We start from the raw sequence: 26,629 nt of genomic DNA, 5'->3' as shown, positions 1-26,629 counted from the left end.
GGTGCGTCGACGCGCCGGTCCGGCCGGAAGCAGCGGCGCGCGCGGCAGCCGGGCCTCCGCGGCTCTGGGCCCGGGCCGGACTGCGGCCATGGCCTCGACGCCCGTGGAGAGCTTCGTGACCAAGCAGTTGGAACTGCTGGAGCTCGAGAGAGACGCGGAGGTCGCGGAGCGCAGGTACGGCCGCCGGCGCGGCGGCTCCCCCAGGGCCCGGTCCTCTCCCAGCTGAGGCCGCACGGATGGAGCCTCCGGGGGCTCGGCCTGACAAGCCTGGGCCGGGATTTGCGCTCCTGACTGAAGGGGGCTCGGCCGCCGCCGGGGATGGGAGCCTCTTCACCCTCCGGGGCGGCGCGTTCCGTTTTGGGGACCCCCAGGGAAGGGTCTGCTCCCCCTGAGGCGCCCCTCTGGACTTGCCCCGCGGGCCCCGCCTGTCTCCCCACTTCCATCCTCATCGAGTCCCCCGCCCGCTTGCCTCCTCGTCCCCCCGTCGGTGTTTGCGCCTGTCCGGTGCCGGGCCTCGAATGGGACGGGGTCGTTGATCGTGGGCCCCGGGCGGCCGGTGGGGGCGCGAACGGCCCGCTTCCAGCCTGACAGGTGCTGAGCTGTGAGTGCAGGCCGAGTGCTGTGGAGGCGGGAAGGACCGCCGACCCTGCGGAGCCCTAGTGGAGGATGGCTTCCTGGAGGCGGTGGTGCCTGAGCACAGCTTGCAGAAAAATAGGGGTTAGGGTTAGGGTTAGGGTTAGGGTGATGCTAAAGCTGAAGCTCCAGTACTTTGGCCACCTCATGCGAAGAGTTGTTGCTGCTGCCGCTATGGCAAGCCACTCCAGTACTCTTGCCTAGAAAATCCCATGAATGGAGGAGTCTGGTAGGCTGCAGTCCGTGGGGTCGCTAAGGGTCGGACACGACTGAGCGACTTCACTTTCACTTTTCACTTTCACACATTGGAGAAGGAAATGGCAACCCACTCCAGTATTCTTGCCTGGAGAATCCCAGGGACGGGGGAGCCTGGTGGGCTTCCGTCTATGGGGTCACACAGAGTCGGACACGACTGAAGTGACTTGTTGACTCACTGGAAAAGACTCTGATGCTGGGAGGGATTGGGGGCAGGAGGAGAAGGGGACGACAGAGAATGAGATGGCTGGATGGCATCACCGACTCGATGGACATGAGTTTGAGTGAACTCCGGGAGTTGGTGATGGACAGGCAGGCCTGGCGTGCTGTGATTCATGGGGTCGCAAAGAGTTGGACACGACTGAGCGACTGAACTGAAGGAGGATGCGGGGAGGAGTTTCCTGGAGATGTGGGAAAGCAGCGCACCCCTGCAGCCAGGACTGGAGCCTTTTACCCCTAAGGCTGAAACTGAGAGTTGACGTTTATTGACGGGTGTAAAAGCACTCCACGGGCATCAGCCGCTTTAAACCTCGTGTCAACTCTGCGAAATTGATTACTCCGGTAACCGATTCTCATCTTGTGTCTAAGGAGTATGGAACTGAGATGTTAAGTCACTTGCCCCAGGTAACACAGGGTGAGCCAGGATTTGAGGTCACGCGGGCTGATGCCAGAGTTTGTACTCAACCATTGTGCTGCCGAAGTGGAGAGGCTTTGATTTAGAAGTTTTTGATGATGACGATTGAGAGTTTGGAGTCCTGTTGTCCTCAGTGGAATCTGGGGTCCATCGTTTATGGCTGGGTGACTTTGCAGCCCTAGTCGTCTTGTCTGTAAAATGAGGTCATCCTTACAGCAAACCAGTGAGGTGGGAATGCAGTGATCTAGAAGTCAAGGGCTCAGCAGCATCCGGAGGACAGAGTAAGCACCCATGACAAGATGCACAGGGGTCTGGTTGAGAAGGGCTTGGGGAAGAAGCTTGTATTATAGTCTGTTTTTGTGTGTGTGATGAGCTGCACGTGGGATCTTAATTCCCCAACTGGGGATCGAACCTGTGCCTCCTGAATTGGAAGCACGGTCTTCACTGCTGAATGGCCAGAGGAGTCCCTCTTTATCTTATATTCTTGTGCAGAGGATGGCCCTCGGCAGTGAGGGTGCAGGGGTGGATTCTGGGTACAAATGGGAGGGCCCTGGTGGGACTCAGTGACTCACAGGGCCCAGGAGAAAAGGCAAAGGTGAGTGAAGGTGCTGTCTTGGGGTGCTGCAAGTAGGGCATGGGGGGCTGTAGGAGGAACAGGTTTGAGAGGAGGCAGGATTGGAGTTTCCTGTGCATAGACTTCCTCTGTTCTTCCTGCACATTTGGAAGTACAAACTGGTAAAATACAAATACTGAAGCCTCAACATTGGATATTTCCCAGATCCTGGCAGGAAAACGTCTCTCTGAAGGAACTCCAGAGCCGAGGCGTCTGTTTGCTGAAGCTGCAGGTATCCAGCCAGCGGACCGGGCTGTACGGACGGCTGCTCATTACCTTCGAGCCCAGGAGATGCATGTCTGCAGCTGTGCTTCCAAGTAACAGCTTTACTTCCGGTCTGTATATTGTTGACAAGGGTGTGTGTTGAATATTGCAGTCCTCAGATGTGGGCTGTAAAGATTTAGTCACATTGGACCAGCTGGGGAACAAAGCATTGCAGTGGAGAACTCTCGCTTAGAAATCCAGCAGTTACAAGGCTTTCTGGTAGTTTAGATCGGCACTGTCCAGACTGGCAGACACCAGCTGAACACCCGAAATATGGCTAGTGATTCCTGCTCATGTCAAATGCACAAGAGAGTTTGAAGATTTAGCACTTTAAAAAAAAAAAGTAATTTCTATGACTACCAATTATGTTTTGAAATGAAAATATTTTTCATGCATTGGATTAAGTAAACTACTATTAAAATTACCTGTTTCTTTTTGGTTTTTTAATGTGGCTTCCCAGGTGACTCAGTGGTAAAGAATCAGCCTGCCAATGCAGGAGACATGGGTTCTATCCCTAGGTCAGGAAGATTCCCTGGAGAAGAAAATGGCAACCCACTCTAGTATTCTTGTCTGAGAAATCCCATGAACAGAGAAGCCTGGCAGGCCATAGCCCATGGGGTCGCAAAGAGTCAGACATGACTGAGCGACTAACACGTAACAATACATGATGTGGCTACTAGAAAATGTAAGGTTACACATGACTCTCATTTCTTGTTTTTCTCTTCCAGAATATCACAGTATATACATATTTTTTAATTTTATTTTTAATTGGAGGCTAATTACTTTATAATGTGTTGCTTTCTGCCATACATCAGCATGAATCAGCCATAGGTATACATATGTCCCCCCTCTCCTGAACCTCCCTTTGCACTTCCCATAGCCCTGGACAAAATGGTTCCTTGTACACAGCTATGTAGTCCCAGACCTTCCTGTACTAAGAATACTTTGGCTAAACTTGTGGCAGCCATGTTGGAAAGAAGGGGCAGTTCGAAGAAGCTTCTTCACCGCACACCTGGGACTCTTGTTTTCAATCAGACCTGGAAATGGAGAGAGCAGCGTCGCCAAGCACTGCACTTTCTCTGGAAAAGTCTCTCGGCCCTGATTTGGTGATGACAGGGTTTGTTGGTTTCATATTTTGACTTTCTGGCCTCTTGTCCCCCACTTACTGGAATCTTGGCTGCATTTGGAGACAGATAGGAGGAGGGGATGGAGAAGGCTATGGCCCCCCACTCCAGTCCTCTTGCCTGGAAAATCCCATGGACGGAGGAGCCTGGTAGGCTGCAGTCCATGCATGGGGTTGCTAAGAGTCGGACATGACTGAGCGACTTCTCTTTCACGTTTCACTTTCATGCATTGGAGAAGGAAATGGCAACCCACTCCAGTGTTCTTGCCCGGAGAATCCCAGGGACAGCGGAGCCTGGTGGGCTGCCGTCTGTGGGGTCGCACAGAGTCGGACACGACTGAAGCGACTTAGCAGCAGCAGCAGCAGGAGGAGGGGAAGCTGCTGGTTGGAGTCAGATCTTACACACTGTGCTGCTGAGTGGCCGGAAGTCAGTCATCTGTCCTCTAAAGACAGTTGAGCTTTTGACCTTACCATTAGGATTAAGTGGGCAGGACCAAACGCCTGCTGGGCGTTTGTAAACTCTGAAAACCAAAGGAAAAATGTATTATGTTCAGTTAGGAAGTGCTGTGGAGGACAGGACCTTCGAGGCTGATGAATAACTGATAAACAGCAAGTTGGAGGAAGGTGGTCCTTTAGGTGGAAAAGCACAGAGCTGAAATCTGCTGTGTTGCTACAGCTCTCGATCAACCGTAGGTGGGGTTGGTTGTTAGGTTTCCATTTTCTGAGGAGCAGTTTTAAGGCTCTGTAGCTTAGAGATGCGGAGAAGGCAATGGCAAGCCACTCCAGTACTATTGCCTAGAAAATCCCATGGATGGAGGAACCTGGTAGGCTGCAGTCCATGGGGTCGCTAAGGGTCGGACATGACTGAGCGACTTCACTTTCACACATTGGAGAAGGAAATGGCAACCCACTCCAGTGTTCTTGCCTGGAGAATCCCAGGGATGAGGGAGCCTAGTGGGCTTCCGTCTGTGGGGTCATACAGAGTCGGACACGACTGAAGTGACTTAGCAGCAGCAGTAGCAGCAGCTTAGAGATGTGAACTCTGCAATGTGGGGCCCCACTCAGGGCGGCTGGTGGGGAAGGCACAGTGGGGTTGGAGCCCCCAGCACTCAGCCCCATGGAGAACCCCCCACCCCAGGCACAGAGTCGGACCTTGGGCCCAGGCAGGGGAACTGCTGCCACCTTCTGTTTGTCTTTAAGTTGGGGAGGGAGACAGGAAAGATTCAAGGTACAGATGAAACTCGTTTCCTAGAAGGAAAATAGGTCAGGACTAAAATCACGTCTGGTCCCTGGTTGATGTGTGGCGTGGACTCTGACTCAGAATAAATGGGGTGTGAGTATATGGGGGCTCTGCTGAATCTCCACGTGGACTCTGGTTTGGTCAGAACTGTTGGTGTTCAAGGGACAGAAGTGCTGAGCCAGGCGGGCTTAGACCGGAAGGGACGCGTGGGTTGCGATAACTGCCAGGTGGCTCCGGGGCTCAGAGGGGTCACCTGGCCCTAGCTCCTCTCTGTGTGTTGGCTTCGCCCTCTTCTGGGTTGGCTCCTTCTCAGGCCCCACAGGGTGGCAGCGCCAGCCTCTCCGTCTTCCCTGGTTTCTGGTCTAGCCGGGAAGGGTGAGGGCCACCCTCCAGCTTCCCTGGGCAAAAGTCTCAGGCTCCGAATGGCCCCAGGCTCATCCCCAAGGGGCATGTTGAAGCCCTGATTCGCTTGAGTGCGGGTCGAGTGCCCCGTGCTCCTCAGACTTGCCTGGTGGAGGGTGAGTCACCAGAGCTGTCACGGGGCGGGAGGCCCAGCTGAGAGGGCAGCACCCCCGCTTCCCTGCTTCAGCAGCGTTCCCTTTCCACCTGGAGTGCTCTCCCCCAGGTGCGCTCCTGTGGCCACTCTGTTCGGGGCCCGCCCTTCTTACCTGTCTGCCCGCAGAATGGCCCGTCTCACATGCCCTGCAGTGACCCCGTCCTCACTCTGCCCTTCTCACTGAAGCCCTTGGCTCCGACCCCACCAGGTGGTTGTGTTTGCTGTCCTTCTCCCAAAGTGAGGGCAGGGACTGTGATTTATTCCTGATACAGACGAGCGCCCAGAGCAGTGCCAGGCACAGAGGAAGACTTGAAATATTTTCCTGGCTGTCATGTTTGTGTTAAAGAGTTCATTGCATGCAAGTGAATTTAATTATGTGATGTGAGTTAGAAGTTTTTTTTTTTTTTGCTGCTACCGACTTCATTTCTAATGAGAATAACAGATACAGTAGTTAAAATGTGCTGGCATTCGTTGAATGAAGTAATTCTCGGTTAACTTTGTTTAGCATTTACGTAACTGGTCTTTGCTCCTGCAGGTGACATCGTGGGTCTGTATGACGAAAGCGGTCAGCTGGCCACTGGGATCCTGACCCGTATCACCCAGAAAGCTGTCACTGTGGCCTTTGATGAGTCCCATGATTCCCAGCTGAGTTTGGACCAAGAGCATTCCTACAGACTGTTGAAGCTTGCCAACGACGTGACTTACAAGCGACTGAAAAAGTAAGTGTACATAACTGGAAATCACATGTACTGCTGCTGCTGCTGCTAAGTCGCTTCAGTCATGTCCGACTCTGTGCGACCCCATAGATGGACAGCAGCCCACCAGTCTCCCCTGTCCCTGGAATTCTCCATGCAAGAATACTGGAGTGGGTTGCCATTGCCTTCTTCGGAAATCACATGTAACATTTTCCCTAAACATGTCTCATTCCTGCTGGAGAAGACGGCAAGCACCTGGGGTCTGGGGTTGGTTGCATGCCCATTGAGGGGGATGGTGGGCTTCCTTGGTGGCTCAGACGGTAATACAGGAGGCCTGTGTTCGATCCCTGGGTTGGGAAGATCCCCGGAGGAGGAAATGGCAACCCACTCCAGTATTCTTGCCTGAGAACCCCCGTGGACAGAGGAGCCTGGTGGGCTACAGTCCACGGGGTCATAACGAGTTGGACACGACTGAGTGACCGAGCACACGGCACTCGGGAGACGGTGGGCAGTGGCGGCAGTGCTGCGGGGGCCTCAGGCGCTATATTAGTCCTCATTGTCTCTAAGCTCCTCGTTGTCCCTGTCCCTTGGCAGAGCTCTGATCTCCCTGAAGAAGTATCACTCTGGCCCTGCGTCCTCGCTCATAGAGGTCCTCTTTGGCGCGTCAGATCCCAGTCCTCCCAGCGAGATGAGTAAGAGCTTTCGATTCTCCTTTCCTGATGGACGTCACTGTGGATAGTATCGTGACCGGTGTGACGTGACCAGTGTGATCTTGGGCGATTTTAACAAGAGTTTGCAAATGCGGTCAGGGAGACGTCTAATTTAGTGTCTTTTTATGAACTTCTTTATGTGACTGTCTTGAACACGTCAGTTACCTGCACTCAAAGAAGTAGCTCATTCCATTGTTGTTTGTTTTAAAATAACGCTGTTTCTAATGTATCTGAATACTTTATTTTGAATTGGGAGGATATTTCTTCTGTGTCAGTGACCTGAGAGAACAGAGGATAGCCGATCACATTGGGTTGGCCAAAAGGTTCATTTGGGTTTTTCCATAAGGTGTTACTCATTGACTATGTTAAAGCCTTTGACTGTGTGGATCACAACAAGCTGTGTAATAAAAATTCCCACTCTTAAAGAGCTGGGAATCCCCGACTACCTTACATGCCCCCTGAGAAACCTGTGTGCAGGACAAGAAGCTACAGTTAGAACTGGACATGGAGCAATTACTGGTTCAAATTTGGAAAAGGAGTACGTCAAGGCTGTATATTGTCACCCTGCTTATTTAACTTATATGCAGAGTACATCATGTGAAATGCTGGACTAGGTGAATCACAAGCTAAAATCAAGATTGCTGGGAGAAATATCAAGAACCTCAGATATGCAGATGGTATCACTTTAATGGCAGAAAGTAAAGAGGAACTATAGAGTCTCTTGATGAAGGTGAAAGGAGAGTGAAAAAGTTGGTTTAAAATTGACCATTCAGAAAATGAAGATCATGTCAGCCAGTCCCATCACTTCATGGCAAATAGATGGGGAAACAGTGGAAACAGTGACAGACTTTTTTTTTGGCGGGGGGCTCCAAAATCCCTGCAGATGGTGACTGCAGCCATGAAATTAAGACTCTTGCTCCTTGGACGAAAAGCTATGTCAGACCTAGACAGTGTTTTATAAAGCAGAGACATCACTCTGTCAACAAAGGTCCATCTAGTCAAACCTATGGTTTTCCAGTAGTCATGCATGGATGTGAGAGTTGGACCACAAAGAAAGCTGAGTGTCAGAGAATTGATGCTTTCGAACTGTGGTGCTGGAGAAGACCCTTGAGAGTCCCTTGGACTGCAAGGAGATCCAACCAGTCCATTCTAAAGGAAATCAACCCTGAATATTCATTGGAAGGACCGATGCTGAAGCTGAAGCTCCAGTACTTTGGCCACCCGATGCGAAGAGCTGACTCATTGGAAAAGACCCTGATGCTGGGAAAAATGGAGGGCAAGAGGAGAAGGGGGCAACAGAGGATAGGATGGTTGGATGGCATCATTGACTCAGTGGACGTGAGTTTGAGGAAACTCAGGAGACAGTGGAGGACAGAGGAGCCTGGTGTGCTGCAGCTCATGGGGTTGCAAGGAGTCGGACACAACTTAGCAACTGAACAAGAGCAGCAGGAGCATAAGTTGTTACGGAAAACATAGCACCCGCAGTCCCTGCCCTGCGGCGTCCACTGCAGAGGCGGCCGTGCCGCCTCCACGGCCCAGGGTGCTGACCCGGACAGGTTAGACTGAAGCACGCTTGCATCAGAGCCTCTGAGCCAGAGCTGCTGCATGTGTCCTGGCCCTCCACACTGTGCCCCTGCTGCCCTGCGTGCCGGCTGCAACCAGGGCACCTCGTGTTCCCTGAAACAAAGCAGAGACGGTGCTAGTTTCCATAACACCAGTAGGAAGGTACGGAAAAATCTGAACAAACCTTTTGGCCAACCCAGTGCTTTATGCCTGATAGCATTTTTTTGTGGTTTGAAGAATCTCAGTCCTCAACATATCTGGTTATTTTTTCTGTGTCTTTCAAATTGAGGACAGCTTATATCTGATTGAGTGACGTGTGTCAGTCACAGAACATTTGGAAATAAAGTGGCGTGTAAACAGGGGGAGGAAATCACTAAAACACCTGTCACGTCGAGCTGGCCTCACTGCTGGGCGTGTGTGTTCAGATAGCTGTTTTTCCACATCCATGTAGAGCGGTGTCTCTCTCACTTACCCTCACACCCACCCGCTGTTCTCACTCCCGGTGGCCTGTGCTCTCTCATTGCCTTCAGTGTCTGGGAAAACCTCATTCTGAGAGGGGTTTGTCACCTCGTCAAGCAGCCGCCCTTCACTGAGCAGTTCTGGTTCTAACACAAGGGCCACCCCACACCCTTCTCCTCTCACATTTGTGCTGATACCCTGGCGGTGTTGTCTCTCAGCTCAGGGCTGCTTCCTATGGGGTTGGCCAAAAAAGTTGTTCAGGTTTTTCTGTAACATCTTAGCAACTTTCTGGCCAGCCCAATACTTTCTCAAATTCTGAAAGCACATTTAAATGAGATTTTGTTTCTGGGCTTCCCTGGTAGCTCAGTGGTAAAGAATCTGCCTGCCAGTGCAGGAGATCTGGGTTTGATCCCTGGGTTGGGAAGGTCCCCGGGAGAAGGGAATGGCAACCCATTCCAGTATCCTTGCCTGGAGAATTCCATGGACGGAAGAGCGTGGAGGGCTGCAGTCCATGGGGTCGTAAAAGAGTGGGACATGACTTAGCAAGCAAACAAGAGCTACGCATACACAATTGCAACCTGCCAGTTTTCTCAGAAGATTTTATCTCTGCCAGCCAGTTAGGGAGAGGCCGCTCTGAGCTGGGAAGGAAGTGAGCACCATGCTCGCTGTGTTTCCAGCTGCGCAGCGTGCCCTGGTGGTACCCGGTGTCCAGGGGAGCAGGGTCACGGTGTGGAGGGCCAGGATGCACGCAGGAGCTCTGGCTCGCAGGTTCCCATGGTTCCTGCAAGTGTGTTTCGGTCTTGCCTGCCCGCATCAGCCCCCTGTGCCCGCGCAGTCAGCCAGCACAGTCGTCTCCGCGGTGGGCACCGTGGGGTGGAGGCTGCAGACTCGGGGTGGGATACAGCGGCACCGGCTCTGAGCACAGAGCTTATGAAGCAGATCGTTGGCCTTGCTTATGGAAGGTTCAGATTAGAAATACTGTCCTGGATCTGCTAGTGATTCTTTTCCATTGTTTGCTTTTGTTGTTTTATGGGCGCTTAGAAAGGAACACTAGGGTGGAAACAGATGTTCCAAGAGACATTTACTTCCCGGAATCTGTTTTTCTGGAGCGTGAGTTGGCCAGCTGTGTCAGTAAAGGGACAGGTGGTGAACATTCTAGGCTCTGTGCGCTGGTGCAGCGGCGGGCAGCCAGGGACGATCTCCCAGGGAGCCTGCACACAGGACCTGTGGATTCCTGTCCAGGGGAAGACTTTTGAAAACCAAACAGGTTGACTTTGTGTCATCTGCTGATTCGGGGAGGGCCGGCTCTCTCCCCATCACATGACATCCTATATTTCCATCGGGGTGGGGTTGAGGGAACGGCACCGGGCCACGGGGAGCTGGAGTCTCACTGTCGCTTGTCCCGCAGCCCCGCTGACCTTCTGCAACCCCGCCCTGGACGCCTCCCAGCAGGAAGCGGTTCTGTTCGCGCTGTCCCAGAAGGAACTCGCTATCATCCACGGGCCCCCGGGAACTGGGAAGACCACCACCGTGGTGGAGATCGTCCTTCAAGCTGTGAAACGGGGCTCAAAGGTGGGCATGGGCACCGCGTTCCCGCAGACGCCCGTCCTCGGTCTGCAGGGGCCGTAGCCTGGGCTCTGGGACTGGGGTAGGAGCGTCGCCACGCATTTACTGCTGCCTGCTAGGCTGCGCCCCTGTGTTGTCTGACGGCTCTGGGGCCGTGGGCCTGCACCGGGGAGGCCTGGAGCCCCTCACTCAGCCCTGCGCTGTGTGCTCAGGCCCCTGCTGGGTGTGCCCTGCAGGAGAAGGCCCTGCGGCCGGGCATGGGAGACAGACCTTGTTCGGTTAATCCAAGGGTCCCGTTAGTTGCGCAGATGGCGTGTTCCCGGTTCCTGAGTGGGATGTGATGGTGTGTGTTACCAGTCACTTAGATTGTTAATGGCTGAGAGGGGCTCTTTCGCATGGATTCCGAGCGTGTGAAGTGCCTGTTGCCCTTCTGGGTTGTAAATGTCAGGTAAGGATAAGAACGGAGCAGTAACAGCAGCTGTAGGTTGACATTCCCTGGGTCCTTCTTATGAACCAGGCACCGTCTAAGCCTTCACAGTGTTTGCTCCTTCGGTCCTCGGAGAGACGGGTGTCCCGGCCCTGACTGACCATCCCAGGATACTGCGAGGCTTTTCCTTCTGGTTACTGGTCAGCCTTTCTGGTCTTCGGGAGCCCAGTTGGGTCTTTCGACCTGAGGTCTAGAGCCCAGATGTTGTGTCCGTGTGTGGTGGCGTGTCCTTCGGGCCACCTGCACTGGTCCTTACAGCTGGGCGTTTACACCATGATGTTACCAGCTGTACACGCTCCTCCCCCATCTCTTTAACTTTAGGACTTTCCACTTGTTCTAATGTAAACTTAGGTGATTGCGTTTAGAAAGAAACCCCCAAGCTGAGCTTGAGCTGTGCCTCCCCAGGTTCTGTGCTGCGCGCCCTCTAACGTCGCTGTGGACAACCTAGTGGAGCGGCTGGCCCGGTGGAAGCAGAGGATTCTCCGCCTCGGCCACCCAGCCCGTCTCCTGGACTCCATCCAGCAGCACTCGCTGGATGCGGTCTTAGCGCGGAGCGATGGTGCCCGGATTGTGGCCGACATCAGGAGGGACATCGACCAGGCCTGGGTGAGTGGCTCTCGGCCATGTCTGCTCCTCGTGTGGCTCTCTGGTCTGCAGCCTTCGCCAGGAGCGAGTGGCTTCCTCTGGCGTTTCTGGCCTTCGCCAAGCCATGGACTGGGCTGAATCATTGGGCCTGCCCGTATCTGCTGGAGACCTGTGCTGAGCACTGAATGGGGACTCACTGTCTTCAGGGTGGTTTCATGAAGAGGCGAGCAGTTTTCTTGCAGAAAACATGCTCTTAAGGGCTCCCTGTGTTCGGCATGTTGACTGGATAGTAATGACAAGGGAAAAAAAAAGCAGCCCAAAAATAAAAACTCAAAAAAGACGCGTCATTCCTAATTTTTCAGTCCATTAATACAAAATACAGTCTAGGGGCTTCCCTGCTGGTGCAGTGGTGAAGGCTCCACTTGCCAGTGCAGTCTGACCCCTGACTTTGGAAGACCCCACATGCTGCGGAGCAGCAGAGCCTGTGTGCACCACATCTGTTGACCCTGTGTTCTCGGGCCCACCGCTGAGCTCGTGAGTTCCCTGACGAGAGAAGCCACCACAGTGAAAATCCCACGCACAGCGCCGAAGACCCAGCTTAGCCAAAAGAAAGAAACAAAAACGTGGATTGTAATCCTTGTGAGAAAGAACTTGGTAGGTGATAGGTCAGTGGGAAGTGGAGTTTTTCGAACCTTCAAGCTCTCTGGTTCTCTCGTTTACACGTCCCCCCACACCCCGATTCCCTCCGTTGCGCACCCACCCTGTGTTTGCTCACCGTCAGCTCACCTCCTTGTGTCCAGGCCTGACAGGGCAGGCGTGGAGACTCAGCCTTCCCCGAGGCCCACAGGGTAGTGGGAGCCCCGGGGGCAGGCAGGACACTCGCAGGGTCACTCAAGGTTAAAGACGCTGGAGGCCTCTGCACTGATGTGATTCATGCCACCACACATGTGGATGGCTTCATTTTCTTGTTCCTGGTTATTTTTAAATTTTTTGGCTGAGCTGCAGGGCATGTGGGATCTTAGTTCCCCAAGCAGGGACCAAACTCGTGCCCCCTGCACTGGAGGCGAGCACAGTCTTAGCCACTGGACGGCCACAGAGGTCCCTCTTGTTCCTTTTTCAATCCGTGCTGTTAGGGTTCTCTTCTCTGAAAGGTAGGCGTCCCGCTCGTTACTCCTACCAAAATACCTTTCCAAGCCGAAACCACAAATAAGGAAGGGGTTTTGTGTCTTTTGAGTGTGGAAGTAAGTCAAGGTCTAGGTGAACATTTAGGGGCTGAAGCAAATATTTTCCTCTTCTGACGAGTGTGGAAAAGAGAGGAACTCAGCCTCCCTTTGTGTAAACCACTGAAACCAGTCCTGCAGCCGCAGGCGCTGTTTCCTCCCCGGGAGCAGTGCTGATGACTGCAGGGTGGGGCTGGCTCCCCCAGGCTGAGGTTACTGTTCTCTGGGCCCCGCACTCTCCCACCTGTCAGCACAGCTGACAGGCTTTAGGACAGGCTTTAGGACGTCATCTACGTGGATCTGTTGCTCCTTTCAAGAAAGACTTTTGACTTTTTAAAAAATTTATAATGTATTTATTTATTTGACTGTGCTGGGTCTTAGTTGAGGTACAGGATCTTTAGTTGTGGCGTGTGGACCCTAGTTCCCCCACCAGGGATTGAACCCAGGCCTGCTGCACTGGGCGCGCAGAGTCCTAGCCCCTGGACCACTAGGCAAGTCCCAAGACTTCTGACTTTTTATCACCTTCAAAGGACCTTAGGGAAGCAGACCAATTGATGATAAATAAAAGCGCTTTGTGAATTAAAAGGAGCTAAAATAAAGCAAAGTCAAGTCAGAATGATTATGTTTCCTTTTCTTTGTAGGTGAAAAACAGAAAGACCCAGGATAAGAGAGAGAAGGGTAATTGTCGAGATGAAATCAAGCTGCTGAGGAAGGAGCTGAAGGACAGGGAGGAGGCAGCCATGCTGGAGAGCCTGACGGCGGCCAGTGTAGTCCTCGCGACAAACACGGGTGAGGGGCCTGGCGTCCACTGCCCCACCTGCCTCGGTTCCCCGCGGAGGGTGGGGAGTATGCCCGCTTCCTCCGCTTTCTGGGACCGTTTCATAGAGTTGTCTTTAAAATCTGGTAGAATGCACCAGTGGAGCCCCTCTGGGTCTGGAGGTTTTTAATTGCAAATTCAGCTTCCTTAATTGTCATAGAATATTCAGAGTGTCTCTTCTCAAGAGAGCTCATGTCTTTCCAGCAATTTGTCTGTTTAATCTGTCTTGCAATCCCAGGCATAACATTGTCCATAATGACCCTTACCACGTGAAACACCTGTAGCGCCTGTGACACTGCTGCCTGTCTCCCTTCTGATGTCGGCAACTGTGTCCTGTTTTCTCCTCTGGTCTTCTGGCAAGAGGGTATTAATTTTATTGATCTCCTCAAAGCACCAGCTTTTGGTGTCAGCAGTTTCTCTGTTATTTTTCTGTTTTCTGTTTCATTGATCTTGGCATTGGTTCGTATGATTTCTCTCTCTGCTCGCCTGGGTTTAATTTGTTCTTCAGTTTCTCTTTTCTTCAGGTGGAAGTGGAGGTCTTTGGTCTGTATTGATTTGAGGTCGTCACTTTCATGCTGGAGGCATTCAGTGTTATAAGCGCTTCCCCGTGCACTATTTCCATGGCATCCCATAACTTCTGATGTGTCGTGTTTGCATTTTCATTCATTGTGAAATACCGTCTCATTTCCCTTTTCTGTTTTGACCCACGGTTATTTAGAATTGTGTCATTCTCTTTCCCCGTCTTTGGGGATTTTCCAGATACCTTCCTGTGGTTGACTTCTCATTTACTTCCACGTGGGCAGAGGCTACACCGTGTCCCGCTTGGATCATTTCGTCGAGATTCATTTCATGGTCCGCAATATGGTCTTTGTGAGTGTGCCGTGCACGCTTGAAAGACATGCGTTCCTGGGTCTATGGAAGGTGCCTGCATGGCTGATACTGTGCTTCAAGTCGGCATCCTTCCTGATTCCCTGTCTTCTTATCCTGTCACTTACCGAGAGGGGTGTTGAAATCAACTGTCACTGTACATCTGTTTCTTCTTGGAGTGCTGTCTGTTCGCCCTGTGTCCTCTGTAGCTCTCTTATTAGGGGCTTGAATGTTATGTTCTCTTTATTAATTAACCAATTTATTATCCTGAAACGACCTTCGTTATCCCTAGTATATTGTTTTTTTTGAAATCTTACTATTATTTAGTCATTCAGTTGTGTCCCACTCTTTGCAACCCCATGGACTGTAGCCTGCCAGGCTCCTCTGTCCATGGGATTCTCCAGGCAAGTATACTGGAATGGGTTGCCACACCCTCCTCCAGGGGATCTTCCTGATCCAGGGATCGAACTCTTGTCTCTTGTGTCTTCTGCACTGCAGCAGATCCTTTACCCCTGAGCTCCCTGGGAAGCCTTCTGAAGTCTGCTTTGGTATAAAAAGAGCCACTCCAGCTGGAGACCACGTTTGGCGGCTTTAGGCCCTTCTGATGTGGCCACTCGATTCTTAAAAGCCAGCGAGTAAGAGTGTTGTAGCAAGATGGGTTACAGTCTTTGGTAACATCACCACGACGTGAACCCCCTGTCACCTTGGCCGTGTTCTGTTGGCTTGAAGCAAGGCCCGGGTCTGACCCACTCTTCAGGGAAGGGGCTACCCGGGGTGTGACTGCTAGGAGGCCAGGATCAGGATTGGGTGGGCGGCCCTGGGGTCCGTCTGCTGCAGCCTCTCAAAGGGGGTGCTCTCAGGAGCAGAGCCCCGCTTCTGATTCACTCTGGAACCCTTGCTTCGGCCGGTTGTCTGTTAGATCAGACGGGATGAAAACAGAATCGCACAAATACTGTCATGCTGTCTGTTACACTTACCCGTGTCGATGCCTTTACTGGTGCCTTTGCTTCTTCTGTAAGTTTGTGTTCCTCTCTAGTGTCCTTCATGTCACCCTGAAGGCCTCTCTTTAGTATTTCTCGAAGGACAGGTCTCAGCTTTTCTTTATCTGGGAGTAGTGACTGTTCTGTTGGAGACAGAGTTCTCGGTTGATAGGCCGAGTTGTATGAACGTGCCGCCCCGGCTCTCTGCCTCCATGGTTTCTCCTGAGATGGCGGCGTCAGTCTCTCTGAGGATCCGCTGTGCGTGAGGGAGCGCGGCTTTCTTTGTCTTCCGGCCGCTTGACTGTGACGAGTCTCCCCGTGGCTCCCCCTGGGTTAGCCACGTGGAGTCTGTTGAGTGCCCTAGGTCCGTGCGCTGTTTTTTTCATCAGATTTGTGAAGCTTCCAAATTCCGTTATTTTTCCAATACTCCTGGCCCGTCTCTCTCCTTTCCTTCTCGGGCTCCTGTGATGTGCTCGTCGGTGCCCTCAATGGTGTCCTGTGGGTCTCCGAGGTGCTGGGCGTTGCCCTTCAGTGTTTTTTTGTTCTGTTTCTCCGACTGAATAATTCAGCTGGCCTGACCTCAAGTTTGCTGTTTCTTCTGCCTGTTCAAATCTGCTGTTTAGCTCTTTCGGTGCATTTCAGTTGTTGTACTTTTCAACTGCAGAGTGTGTTTTTTTTTAATGGCTTAAGTCATTTATTTTTTTCTTTTTGTTTTATACCAGAGTGCAACTGATTTATAACGTTGTGAGTTTTGGGCTTTTTTTTTAAAGGTAATCTCTGTCCCTTTATCGATAGCCTTGGTGGGACATCATGCTCAGACAGCCCTTTATTTTGTTCGACGAGACTTCCTTCTCTTTGTACACATTTAAAGTGGCTGGTGATAAAGTGTGTGTGTGGTAAGTCTGCCGTCTGGGCCTTCTCCGGGATGGTTTCTGTTGATGGCTTTGCACCCGTGGGCGGCCGCACTGTTTCCTGTGTGTCCTCAGACTTTTGTCGCAGACTGGCCATTGTCGGCGGCCCTGTGTGGGGCGCTGCAGGCCAGGCCGTCTTCCCTCCCCCGGCCTGTTTCTGCTCCTTGTGGGCCTTGTCTGTCCAGCGGTTTTCCTGAGCGGCTTCTTGTCCTGGGGGCCACTGCAGCCCTGCTGCCTTAGCTCATGGCCGGGTGATGGTTGGACGGAGGCCCGGGTGATGGTTGGACGGAGGGCCTCCAGGTCCTGGGACCACTGAACCGCTCTGTGTCCAGGAAGGAGGAGCTGGGTGTGGTGGTTCTGTGTCCTTGGGTACACGGTGATTTTCGCCCAGCAGTTAATTGTTCTGTGTGTCCAGAAAAGCACCTGAGAAGAGAATTAACTTAAGTTCTAAATTCAGAAAATGATACAGAAGTAGTATTTAGAATTAAGGCAGCCTTCTTTGGGGTCCCAGCCCCAGAAGAGAGATTGACTTTGGTGAATGAAGTGTTGGGGTGGCTCATGGCTGGGGCTCACCGCTTCACACTTAAACACAGGGGCTGGAACCACAAGCCCCGGAACGTCATGCTGACCTTTATTCCAAAAGGCAAATGTACCACACAAGCTTTAATGCACAGCCAGACTGTGAACCGGTGGCTTGTTAGACCTCTTCCGGGGTGACCGCAGCTGTCAGCGCCTCTGTGAAGGCTCACGGCTCCGGTTTCCACCAGGTGCCTCTGCGGACGGCCCGCTGAAGCTGCTGCCTGATGACCACTTTGACGTGGTGGTCATCGACGAGTGTGCCCAGGCCCTGGAAGCCAGCTGCTGGATCCCCCTGCTGAAGGCCCGAAAGTGCATCCTGGCCGGAGACCACAAGCAGCTGCCCCCCACCATCATCTCCCACAAGTAAGACCCCTCTGCCCCTTACCCGCCACCCCCTTGTGTGTCCCTCCAAGTCCAGCTCAGAAGCCTAGGCACACCCAGAGGCCCTGGGCCAGTGGGAAAGCCCGGCCCATGGACTGAGTTAAGATTGTGGGGGGCAGGTGGCTCCCTCAGCATCAGAGCCCCCACTTAGGGGAGGGAACACCTCCAGGTCATTTTGACTGAAGGTGTAGTTTCAGTTACACCCACACAGAGGAAGTAGGGTCTCACGATGTGTGACTTATAGACCCCAGAGGTGGGGGTGGGGGTGCGGTGAGCGGGGCGGGCGGCTGGCTGGCCCGGGTCAGCAGCAGGCAGGGCTGGAGGGCAGGTGGCAGACCTGTCACCTATAAGGTGGTGGGGGCGGAGGTCACTAGCCTTTCCCCGGCTTCGGGCTCTGTGGGGACTGTGGAAGGCGCCCCGGGTAAAGCAGAGTGGGAGCTGACGGTGGGGACTCTGAGCTCAGGGCCTTCTCTGGACACACAGATGCTAGTGTGAGCTGGTGGTCACACCGTGACACCCCCGGGGCCGCGGCTCCGTGAACAGAGCTGTTGCTCACCGCCGGTGTGCCGTCTACCGCGTATGCCTGTGCTGGCTCCTTCAGACGACAGCTTAGTCAGACCCTGAGCTCCTTGAGGGTGGGTCACCTGGTGTGTGCTCAGGCCCCGCCTGTTGAGTGGACGTCCCCTAACGTGGCAGGTGGAGGTGTGAGACTTGGGTGTGTGAGCAAGGCTGTCATCAGTGGATCCGGCAAGAGGGGAGCGGGGACCCCAGAGCTGAGGGGTGTGCAGGTCAGGGTCCCACAGGGAGAGGGCGTCCAGCCGCCGGGGGCTTCAGAGTGAGGATCTGAAGGGGACTTTGGGCTGGATAAAGGGAGGACAGGAGTGTGTTTTGGAGGATTGTCCTGTTGGAGCCAGATGTCCTGGTAGGGGTGGGGATGGACACTGTCCAGGAGGAGGGCTTGGAGGCCTTGGGTCAGTGGCTGGTTCCGGAGGAGGCCTGAGGGGCCCTGTGGAGTGGGCCTCTGTGTGGACCGTGTGCCCTCAGGGAGGCTTATGGAACTGTGTCTGGGGGAAGTCGGGTGATTTGGGGTGATGTGTGGGGTGGGGTCATGCTGGGTGTTTCTGGGTTTGCGGTTGGGACTGGAGTCCCTTCACCCCTCATGCCCACGGCCCTGCTGTTAGTAGGCGCCTGTACTGAATAGTGGTAACCCAAGGAGGTTAGGAGGGAGCACGGGCCTGCAGCAGGCCCAGGCACCGTCCCTCGGCGGACCGAGGGTGGCTCTGTGCCAGGCGGCCCGGCTGGGTCGCAGCTCCGTGGCTTGCTGGTGGACATGGGCACTTCCGGGGGCCTTGCCCTTAGCTCTGGGAGGGAAGTGGGCTGAGGTTTGAGGGCTGCCTTCTGCCCGACCCCTGGTTCAGGCTGCACGTGGGACTCGGGCCCCCTGCTGCTCTCCCCGGGCAGGGCCGCACTGGCGGGGCTGTCACTCAGCCTGATGGAGCGCCTGGCGGAGCAGCGCGGAGCCGGGGCAGTGCGGGTGCTGACGGTGCAGTACCGCATGCACCAGGCTATCGCGCGCTGGGCCTCGGAGGCCCTGTACCACGGGCAGCTCACCGCCCACCCTTCCGTGGCTGGGCACCTCCTGAGGTGAGTGACTCAGCGGTGCCCCGCCCGTGTCCCCTGAACCGCATTCCATAAAGATGTGGGGGTGAAGGTCACCTCTGAGACCGGATTCCTGGCCAGAGCGCTGGGTCGGGCTCCTCCAGGATGAGGTCCTCCAATCACATTATCTGTGCTCCCCTCCCCCTGCTGTCTAGTTGGGGGGTCAGGGCTGGGGAAGGGGGCAGGAAGGGCAGCAGGGCCCTGCCTGTCACCGGGGCCTCCCGTGTTCGGTGTCGGCCCGTGTGCAGAGACCTCCCGGGCGTAGCGGCCACTGAGGAGACAGGTATACCCCTGCTGCTGCTGGACACGGCCGGCTGCGGGCTGCTGGAGCTGGAGGAGGACGACGAACAGTCCAAAGGGAACCCCGGTGAGCAGGCTGGCCTGGGCCCTCTCAGTGGCCGGCATCAGAGAGGAGCCGCAGGAGGGCAGGGGTGGGTGTCCTGAGCCAGGCACCCTGGGCGGTGGGGCCCCATGGGCGTGCCTGACAGGCGGGGCCCTGGGTCAAGGCAGAGGACCCAGGCAGGGAAGGGCCCCCCTCAGGGCGGCCGGGTGGACGGGGCGCACACCTGCTCCTCACTGAGAAAGTAGGCCTTCCGCGGGGCCCTAGGCCTTGTGTGTGGGATCCGGCGTCCCCTCCCAGGAGGCTACTGCAGGCTGAGGGTGAGAGCCACCTGTCGTCACAGCTGGAAAAGTGCTTAGAAACCAGCGCTGGTGACGGGCGTCTGTGAGGGAGCCCCTCGTGCTGAAGGGCCATCTGTCCCCCCAGGTGAAGTGCGTCTTGTTGGCCTGCACGTCCAGGCGCTGGTGGACGCGGGTGTCCGGGCTGCCGACATCGCTGTCATCACGCCGTACAACCTGCAGGTGCGTGTCAGGTGACTCCCTGCCAGAGAGGCCAGTGGAGCAGGGTGATTGATGGGCTCTGGTGGCCGAAAGCTGCGGGGTGGAACTGAGCTCGTGACTGCATCCAGGGCTCAGATGGCCTCAGCAAGAGCTCCGTCCGTCCGCCTGTCTGTCCCCTGGTGGTTGCCTTCCCCACCCCGTCCCTGGCTCTCACTGGCTCCCTGTGTCAGCTGATTTTTGGGCCTGCCCTCAGGGCCAGGCAGCCTCAAGCTGACATCCTTCCACGCACTCCTGGGGTGGCCTCTCTTACGGTGTTCCCCATGGGAGCCCTGGCTTTGAGTCTCTGGGCTCAGGTTGGCCCATACCCGAGCTGGTGGCTGTGGCCAGTTGCCAGGTTCTTGCTCCCTCTTGAGTCGGCTCTCCGGCTCGTGGAACACCACAGGGTTGGGTGTCTCTGGAGGCTGCCTAGGGAAGGTCGGGGGCGCCGCCTGGAGAAGGGTGCGGTGGTGGGCAGCAGACGCCCTAAACGTCTCCTCCCTTCTCTTGGGCTTTATTCCCATCTCCCCTCTCAGGGCCTGTATGCTCATGAAGCAAAGCCTGTCTCCTTTGGTGGGAAGAACACACCTGAGGTCCGTGGATGCGATGCCATCCTGGTTTAGAGGCGTCACGCCTGGGGGTGTCTGAGCCCAGGCCGTGGTGCCGTGAAAGTCTGTGCTGGGGTGTGGGTCACCCCTGCCACTGTATGTGCTGCTTTGTCTTTCACGCACATGCCCGTGGGAAGGGAGGTGCTCAGACGCCGTCACCCCGGGGCTGCTGTGGGCCCCATGGGCTGAGTGGCTGTGCAGGGCCAGGCCTCCGCCAGGTTAGAGGGCAGCGTGTGGGGCTGCCCCGACGTGAGCTGTGGTGCGAGGCCTTGCTCGGTGTTGCAGGTGGACCTGCTCAGACAGAGCCTCGCGCACAGGCACCCGGAGCTTGAGATAAGGTCTGTCGATGGCTTCCAGGGCCGGGAGAAGGAGGCTGTGATCCTGTCCTTCGTCAGGTCCAACAGGAAAGGTGCGGGGCTGGGGCTTCCCTGCAGTCCAGTGGTTAGGGCTCGGCGTTTCTGCTGCCCAGGGCTTGGGTTGATCCCTGGTTGGGGAACTAGGGTCTCACGAGCCCCTCGAGGTGGTTGTGCAGGTGCCCCCGAGAGCCCAAAGCTCATCTCCTGGCCCCACGGCCAGTATAGCCTCAGGGCCTGGATTCTGCAGCTTGGGCTTATAGATATTCCACCGGGTAGTAGATTTTTCCCCAGAAACAATTGTTAGTGAACAGCTCTGTCAGGTCGAAAAAAGATAAGGAGGGGGTAAACTGAGGCCAGAAGGAACGCCCTGGAAGGCCCCTCATGTGTTGCCCGCAGCCCTGGGCTGTGTCCTGGGTCTGGACTCTGGCAGAGGACTCTGTACTGACTTGGGGATGAGCAGCAGGCGTCACTGCCAGAGCCCCAGGCAGGACTAGTCAACCGTCCTAGACAGCAGCTGGGGGGAGCCTGTGGACGGGATCCCACGGCTGTAGGGCTGATAGAGCCCGGGCGGCCCTCTGGGGTATGGCGGCGGACGGGGGAGCCTGCCTTCCTGTCCCTTAGTCTCTGCTCTCCGCGCTCCGGGCTTGTGTCCAGGTGAGGTGGGCTTCCTCGCCGAGGACCGGCGCATCAATGTGGCGGTCACCCGCGCACGGCGCCACCTGGCCGTGGTCTGTGACTCCCGCACCGTCAGCAACCACGCCTTCCTGAAGACCCTGGTGGACTACCTCGCGGAGCACGGCGAGGTGCGCACGGCCTTTGAGTATCTCGATGACATTGTCCCCGAGAACTACTCCCACGAGGGCGCCCAGGCAGGCGGGAAGCCCCGGGGCTCTGCCGCGATGGCCAGGAGGGCCCCCAGGGGGTCCGGGCCCAGCCGGAAGAAGCTGAGCGGGCCGCCCTTGGGCTCCTCCGAGCCGCAGCCTCAGCCCAGCCTCGACGGAGGCGACCGGGAGGGCGCCGGGAACAGAGATGGCGCAGATGGCTTCAGGGCCGCTATTGCGGAGTTCATGGCGAGTAAGAAGACGCAGCTGGAGTTCCCTGCGTCCCTGAACCCGCACGACAGGCTGCGGGTCCACCAGATCGCCGAGGAGTTCGGGCTCAGGCACGATAGCACCGGGAAGGGGAGGGAACGCTTCATCACGGTGAGCAAGAGGGCCCTGCCCACCCCCGCGGCTCCTGCACCCCCTGCGGGGCCCAGCGGCAGAGTCCCTCTGTGTCCCGAGACCCCCAGCTCCGAGCAGCCGGAGCCCCCTGTCGGGGAGCCGAGCGGCCAGGGCCAGCCGGACCTGAAGGCACTGCACCTGGACGGAGTGCAGAGGGCGGGGGCCCAGCCGGAGCAGCGGGCCAGGGAGGGGCCCCGCGCCCCAGGCCCCGCACCCCGGAAGCTCCCGGAAAAGAAGAAGAAGAAAGACACGAGAGGTAAGCTGGTCGGCTCGTGGGAGCACAGGCGTGGCGTCCCCTCCACTGGAGTGTGAGGCCCACCTGCCACCATGAAGCAGCAGGACGCCTCCCACGGGGCCCCTGCCTGGGTCCTGCATCTTGAGCCCCAAGCCCCTGTGGACCACGCTGGCCTCAGTGGCCTCTGTTCCTGGGGCCTCGGGTGGGGTCCAGCTGGGCCACCAGAGCTCCTTCTGCAGGGAGAGGGCTGGAGGAGCAGCTGCGGCAGGCGGGGCCCGGGGGTACAGAGGGCCACGGCGGCCTGCACGGCCGCGACACTCCTTCCACGGGCTCTGGGGTCCCGGGCAGGGCTGCGCACTCTGCCGTCACACCCTGTGCCGTACTGGCCTCCACCGGGCACCTGGGCACTGTTCGCTCTGCCCGCCACCCACCCCCATGCAGTGTCGTGCTGGGACTGAGTCCAGGGCACGGCCTGGCTTTTCTGGGTGAGCCCTTGTTACAGCCACGTCCCTCTAGGCAAGGCCGTGGGGTCGGTCCGGTTCCCCGGGCCCCCGAGCCCCGGGGAGCACAGCCCAGAGACGACTCCCCGCCTCAGGCCTGTCTGCGCTCACTCTGCGTTGTGAGTGGCCCCTTTGTGGCGGTCTCTGCGCTGGGGACCAGGAGACGCCATCCTCCCCAAAGGGAGCAGACACCCCACTCCTGCCTCCACCATGCTCATAACACATCACTGCCAGGCATGGCCAGAGGGTGGTCCTCCCTTCAGGGGAGGGTGTGGGTCATGGCCACCCGAGAATAGTGCCCCGGGAGACATCACCCATTTCAGGGGAGCTGGCACCGCCCGGGTGCTTCTTCAGACTGCCAGAATTAAAGACGTCATTTAGGGATTATAATCGTGTCTCCTTCCCCCTTTTGAGCATTTTCCTACAACTTTAAAGGATTTCCACACAATTGTCTGGTTACAGATGTTACGTTTTCAACACTGGGCCGTGAATGAATACACTGTATTTCCCTGGATGGCAGGGTTAGTTTGGGGATTTGAGTTTACAGTCAGCAGCGTAAAGGATATGCTCATATTTAAATGCTCTTTTGGATTTTTGTGGGTGAGCTTTGAGGAACACGCGCCCTGCCCAGCTGCACCGTCCCGTGTGGGTCACAGGCTCGTGAGGGACCCGCTCCATCAGCGTCTGCTCACGCGCGGTGGCCCTGAGGGCAGGGGTTGGGCCAGGCCGCTTGGGCAGATGTGGGTCCGGTGGGGAGTTGGCGTCCGACTTCCTTGTCCTCGCCTGTTGGGGTGTTTGACGGCTGTCTCCCCCCAGGACCCGTGGCCACGGAGCTGCCCGCCGAGGAGGACTTTGACGCCCTGGTCTCAGCCGCCATCAAGGCGGACAACACCTGTGGTTTCGCCAAGTGCACGGCCAGCATCGTGACCCTGGGCCAGCTCTGCCCCCACTGTGGCCGCCGCTACTGCCTTGGCCACCACCTGCCCGAGGTCCGTGGCCCTGGGGGAGAGCAGCGGGCTTCGTCTCCAGATCCTGGGCCGGTGGGCTCCGGGCAAACCATGGGCCTGTGTGTATGTGTGAGAGAGACCTGCATACAGGCTCTGGGCCTGTGTGCGCACCCACACATAACCCGTGGGCCTGTGTGTATCGTGTGAGTGACCCCTAAGTGGACCCCACCCTGCACTGCTGTCTGCTTGGAGGAGGGTCTGTGCTTATCCCAGGGCAGGGGGGCTCTAGCCACCAGCCCTATCAGGGCGTGGACCCTTCCTGCCCCCCCACCCCACACTGGGAGCCTGTGGGTGAAAGTCAGTGTGTGGAAAGAGCAGGGAGCCCCGAGATCGATGCTGGGGCTTCGTGGCCCCCGAGCACTGCATTGGCAGAACTGGGGCCTCGTCTGTCCCCACTCCTGGCCCAGCACTGCCTGTTGTGTCCCCCCAGGTCCATGGTTGTGGGGAGAGGGCTCGTGCCCACGCTCGGCAGAGGATCAGCCGGGAAGGGGTCCTCTACCCCGGCAGTGGGACCAAGGACAGGTCCCTGGACCCCGCCAAGCGGGCCCAGCTTCAGAGGAGGCTGGACAAGAAGCTGGACGAGCTGACCAGCCAGAGGCGGAGCAAGAGGAAGGAGAAGGGGAAGTGAGGTGGGCACCCTGCCGCCCCCACGGCCTCTGGGTCTGGGACCAGCAGGACCCGCAGTGCCTTTCCCTCCCAGTGGCGGCTCCGCATGGCTGCGTGGCAACCAGACCCACGACGTCCCCTGGCTGTGGGGCAAGGTGCCTGCTGAGGACCCAGCGATGAGCTGCTCTCACGAGCCGGGACAAGGCGGAGAGGCTGGGGGACCCCAGCCCAGGCTGCTTCTCAGGGCTGCTGTAGGGGGTGGGAGCCCTCGTGCGCTCCCCACCCCCGCCCCAAGGGTCTCCTGTGAGCCCGCCATCCGGGATGCATCGTGGGCTGCTGCCACCGGGGTATGCACTCCCCTGGACTTGGGCCTGGGCCTGCAATCCATGAAGGTGACAGACGGCCTCATGGCCCAGGGCTGCAGCTCCCAGCCCTTCAGGTCAGACAGGACAGAGGACGTCTCAGAGCCAGCGTTTCTCCCAGACGTCCCCACTTGCGGCTCGGCCCGCAGCGGGTCTGTGACCTCAATGGGGCCAGTTCTGTCTCTCTTCTCTGGGGGCTGCAGTGACCCCACCCTGACCCCAACCAACGCAACTCTGGCCGTTCTGGTGCCCTGGAGGTCAGAGGTCATGTCTGGGTGTGGTTTGGGAAGGCTTCCTGCCAGTGCCCACCTGCCCGTGTCACTGTCCACAGTGATGGTCTCAGGGAAGAGCCCTCTAGAGCCCCAGCCTAGCCGAGCCTGCAGACTCGAAGCCCCCGGAGGGCTGCTCCAGGGTCCCTTCTCGAAGAGAACCTCAGATGGATGTTTTATTTTATTCTCAGAGCTTAATTTGTTTCAAAGAAATATAAATTATTTAAAAATTAAATGAAAACATGCATATGGCCACAGTATGTCTGTTTCGTGTCTCTGATGAACGTTCTTCCGTTTTTTCACTTTGGCCTGGTTTAGATGGGTTTACATCCCCTTTCCCAAGGTGGCTGAGAGCCTGCTGAGCGCACAGGGACTCGGGAGGAGAGAGGGGAACACTTGTCCCGGCACAGCTGACCCAGGAAGAAGCCTTCCTGTTCTGTTGGATGTTTCTTCAACCAGGAGGGAAGTTTCAGATTGGCACGTGTAGGGGTGTGACCTGGACAGGAACACACGGGCCGGCTTGGAGGAATGAGGTGGGGAGGAGGGCGGTTTGTCTGGAGCTGCGCCTGGGGGAGGAGAGGCCCGGCCGGCTCTGGGGGCGCTGCCCTTGGCTCATCCCCTCCTTCCCCGCCGCTGCCGAAGCCTCCCTCCCTCTGGCCACGCCTCCCTCCCTCTGGCCACGCCTCCCTCCCTCTGGCCACGCCTCCCTCCCGCTGACCACGCCTCCCTCCCTCTGACCGCGCCTCCCCGCCACTGACCACGCTCCCCCCCTCCCCCCCCCCGCCACCCTTCACCCCCACCCTAGTGATCAGGTGTCTGTTCTGACCTCCGTCACCCTAGGAAGCCCGCTTTTTCTTTTTGCACCGTCGGGCCCTGGAGTCCACTTACCCAGCACCTCCATGGATCCTGACCTCCAGACCCACACGTTTGTCTGCCCTGCTTCTGACAGTGCTGGGCCCTGCCCCCGGCCTGGCGGCCCTCTCTGTGCCCCCTCCTGCGGGGATGTGCCCCCTGCCTGGGCCAATGCCTCCAGGCACATGGCCCCTCCCCCTCCCCCTTCCATGGATGCCTTCCTTACTCGCTCTCTTCCGGTGGCTTTCAGTTCAGTTCAGTCGCTCAGTCGTGTCCGACTCTCCGCGACCCCATGAATCACAGCACGCCAGGCCTCCCTGTCCATCACCAACTCCCGGAGTTCACTCAAACTCATGTCCACAGAGTCAGTGATGCCATCCAGCCATCTCATTCTCTGTCGTCCCCTTCTCCTCCCGCCCCCAACCTTTCCCAGCATCAGAGTCTTTTCCAGTGAGTCAACTCGTCACATGAGGTGGCCAAAGTATTGCAGTTTCAGCTTTAGCATCAGTCCCTCCAATGAACATCCAAGATTGATCTCCTTTAGAATGGACTGGTTGGATCTCCTTGCAGTATAAGGGACTCTCAAGAGTCTTTTCCAACACCACAGTTCAAAAGCATCGATTCTTCGGTGATCAGCTTTCTTCACAGTCCAACTCTCACATCCATACATGACCACGGGAAAAACCATTGCCTTAACTAGACGGACCTTGGTTGGCAAAGTAATGTCTCTGCTTTTTAATGTACTATCAAGGTTGGTCATAACTTTCCTTCCAAGGAGTAAGCGTCTTTTAATTTCATGGCTGCAATCAGCATCTGCAGTGATTTTGGAGCCCCCCAAAATAAAGTCTGACAATGTTTCCACTGTTTTTCCGTCTATTTCCCATGAAGTGATGGGACCAGATGCCATGATCTTTGTTTTCTGAATGTTGAGCTTCAAG

At 56.5% G+C, this 26,629-nt stretch overlaps 1 protein-coding gene across 4 annotated transcripts; it reads left to right on the top strand.

Annotated features, from left to right (window-relative positions):
* The first annotated feature begins 15 nt into the window (after positions 1–15).
* On the top strand, positions 16–25,099 carry IGHMBP2 (immunoglobulin mu DNA binding protein 2). Of its 4 annotated transcripts, XM_088832084.1 has the most exons (17): positions 16–174; positions 2,301–2,470; positions 5,854–6,037; positions 6,608–6,705; positions 10,154–10,317; positions 11,204–11,404; positions 13,245–13,392; positions 16,038–16,163; positions 16,946–17,120; positions 18,600–18,782; positions 19,046–19,164; positions 19,564–19,658; positions 20,210–20,266; positions 20,567–20,690; positions 21,292–22,116; positions 23,412–23,584; positions 24,033–25,099. In XM_088832084.1, exons 1-17 carry the CDS (start codon positions 89–91, stop codon positions 24,228–24,230), a joined length of 3,126 nt encoding a protein of 1,041 aa, XP_088688210.1. In that variant the 5' UTR covers positions 16–88; the 3' UTR covers positions 24,231–25,099. The 4 variants fall into 4 exon arrangements, with proteins under 4 accessions (XP_088688210.1, XP_088688212.1, XP_088688211.1 ...); XM_088832086.1 differs by lacking the exon at positions 16,038–16,163; XM_088832085.1 differs by lacking the exon at positions 20,210–20,266.
* Positions 25,100–26,629: the final 1,530 nt, after the last annotated feature.

This window comes from Moschus berezovskii, chromosome 25 (genome assembly GCF_049115385.1).
Source record: "Moschus berezovskii isolate FMDL1 chromosome 25, NW_MosBer_1.0, whole genome shotgun sequence".
NCBI classification, from domain to species: Eukaryota; Metazoa; Chordata; class Mammalia; order Artiodactyla; family Moschidae; genus Moschus; species Moschus berezovskii.
This window is presented reverse-complemented; position numbering and strand designations above follow the sequence as displayed.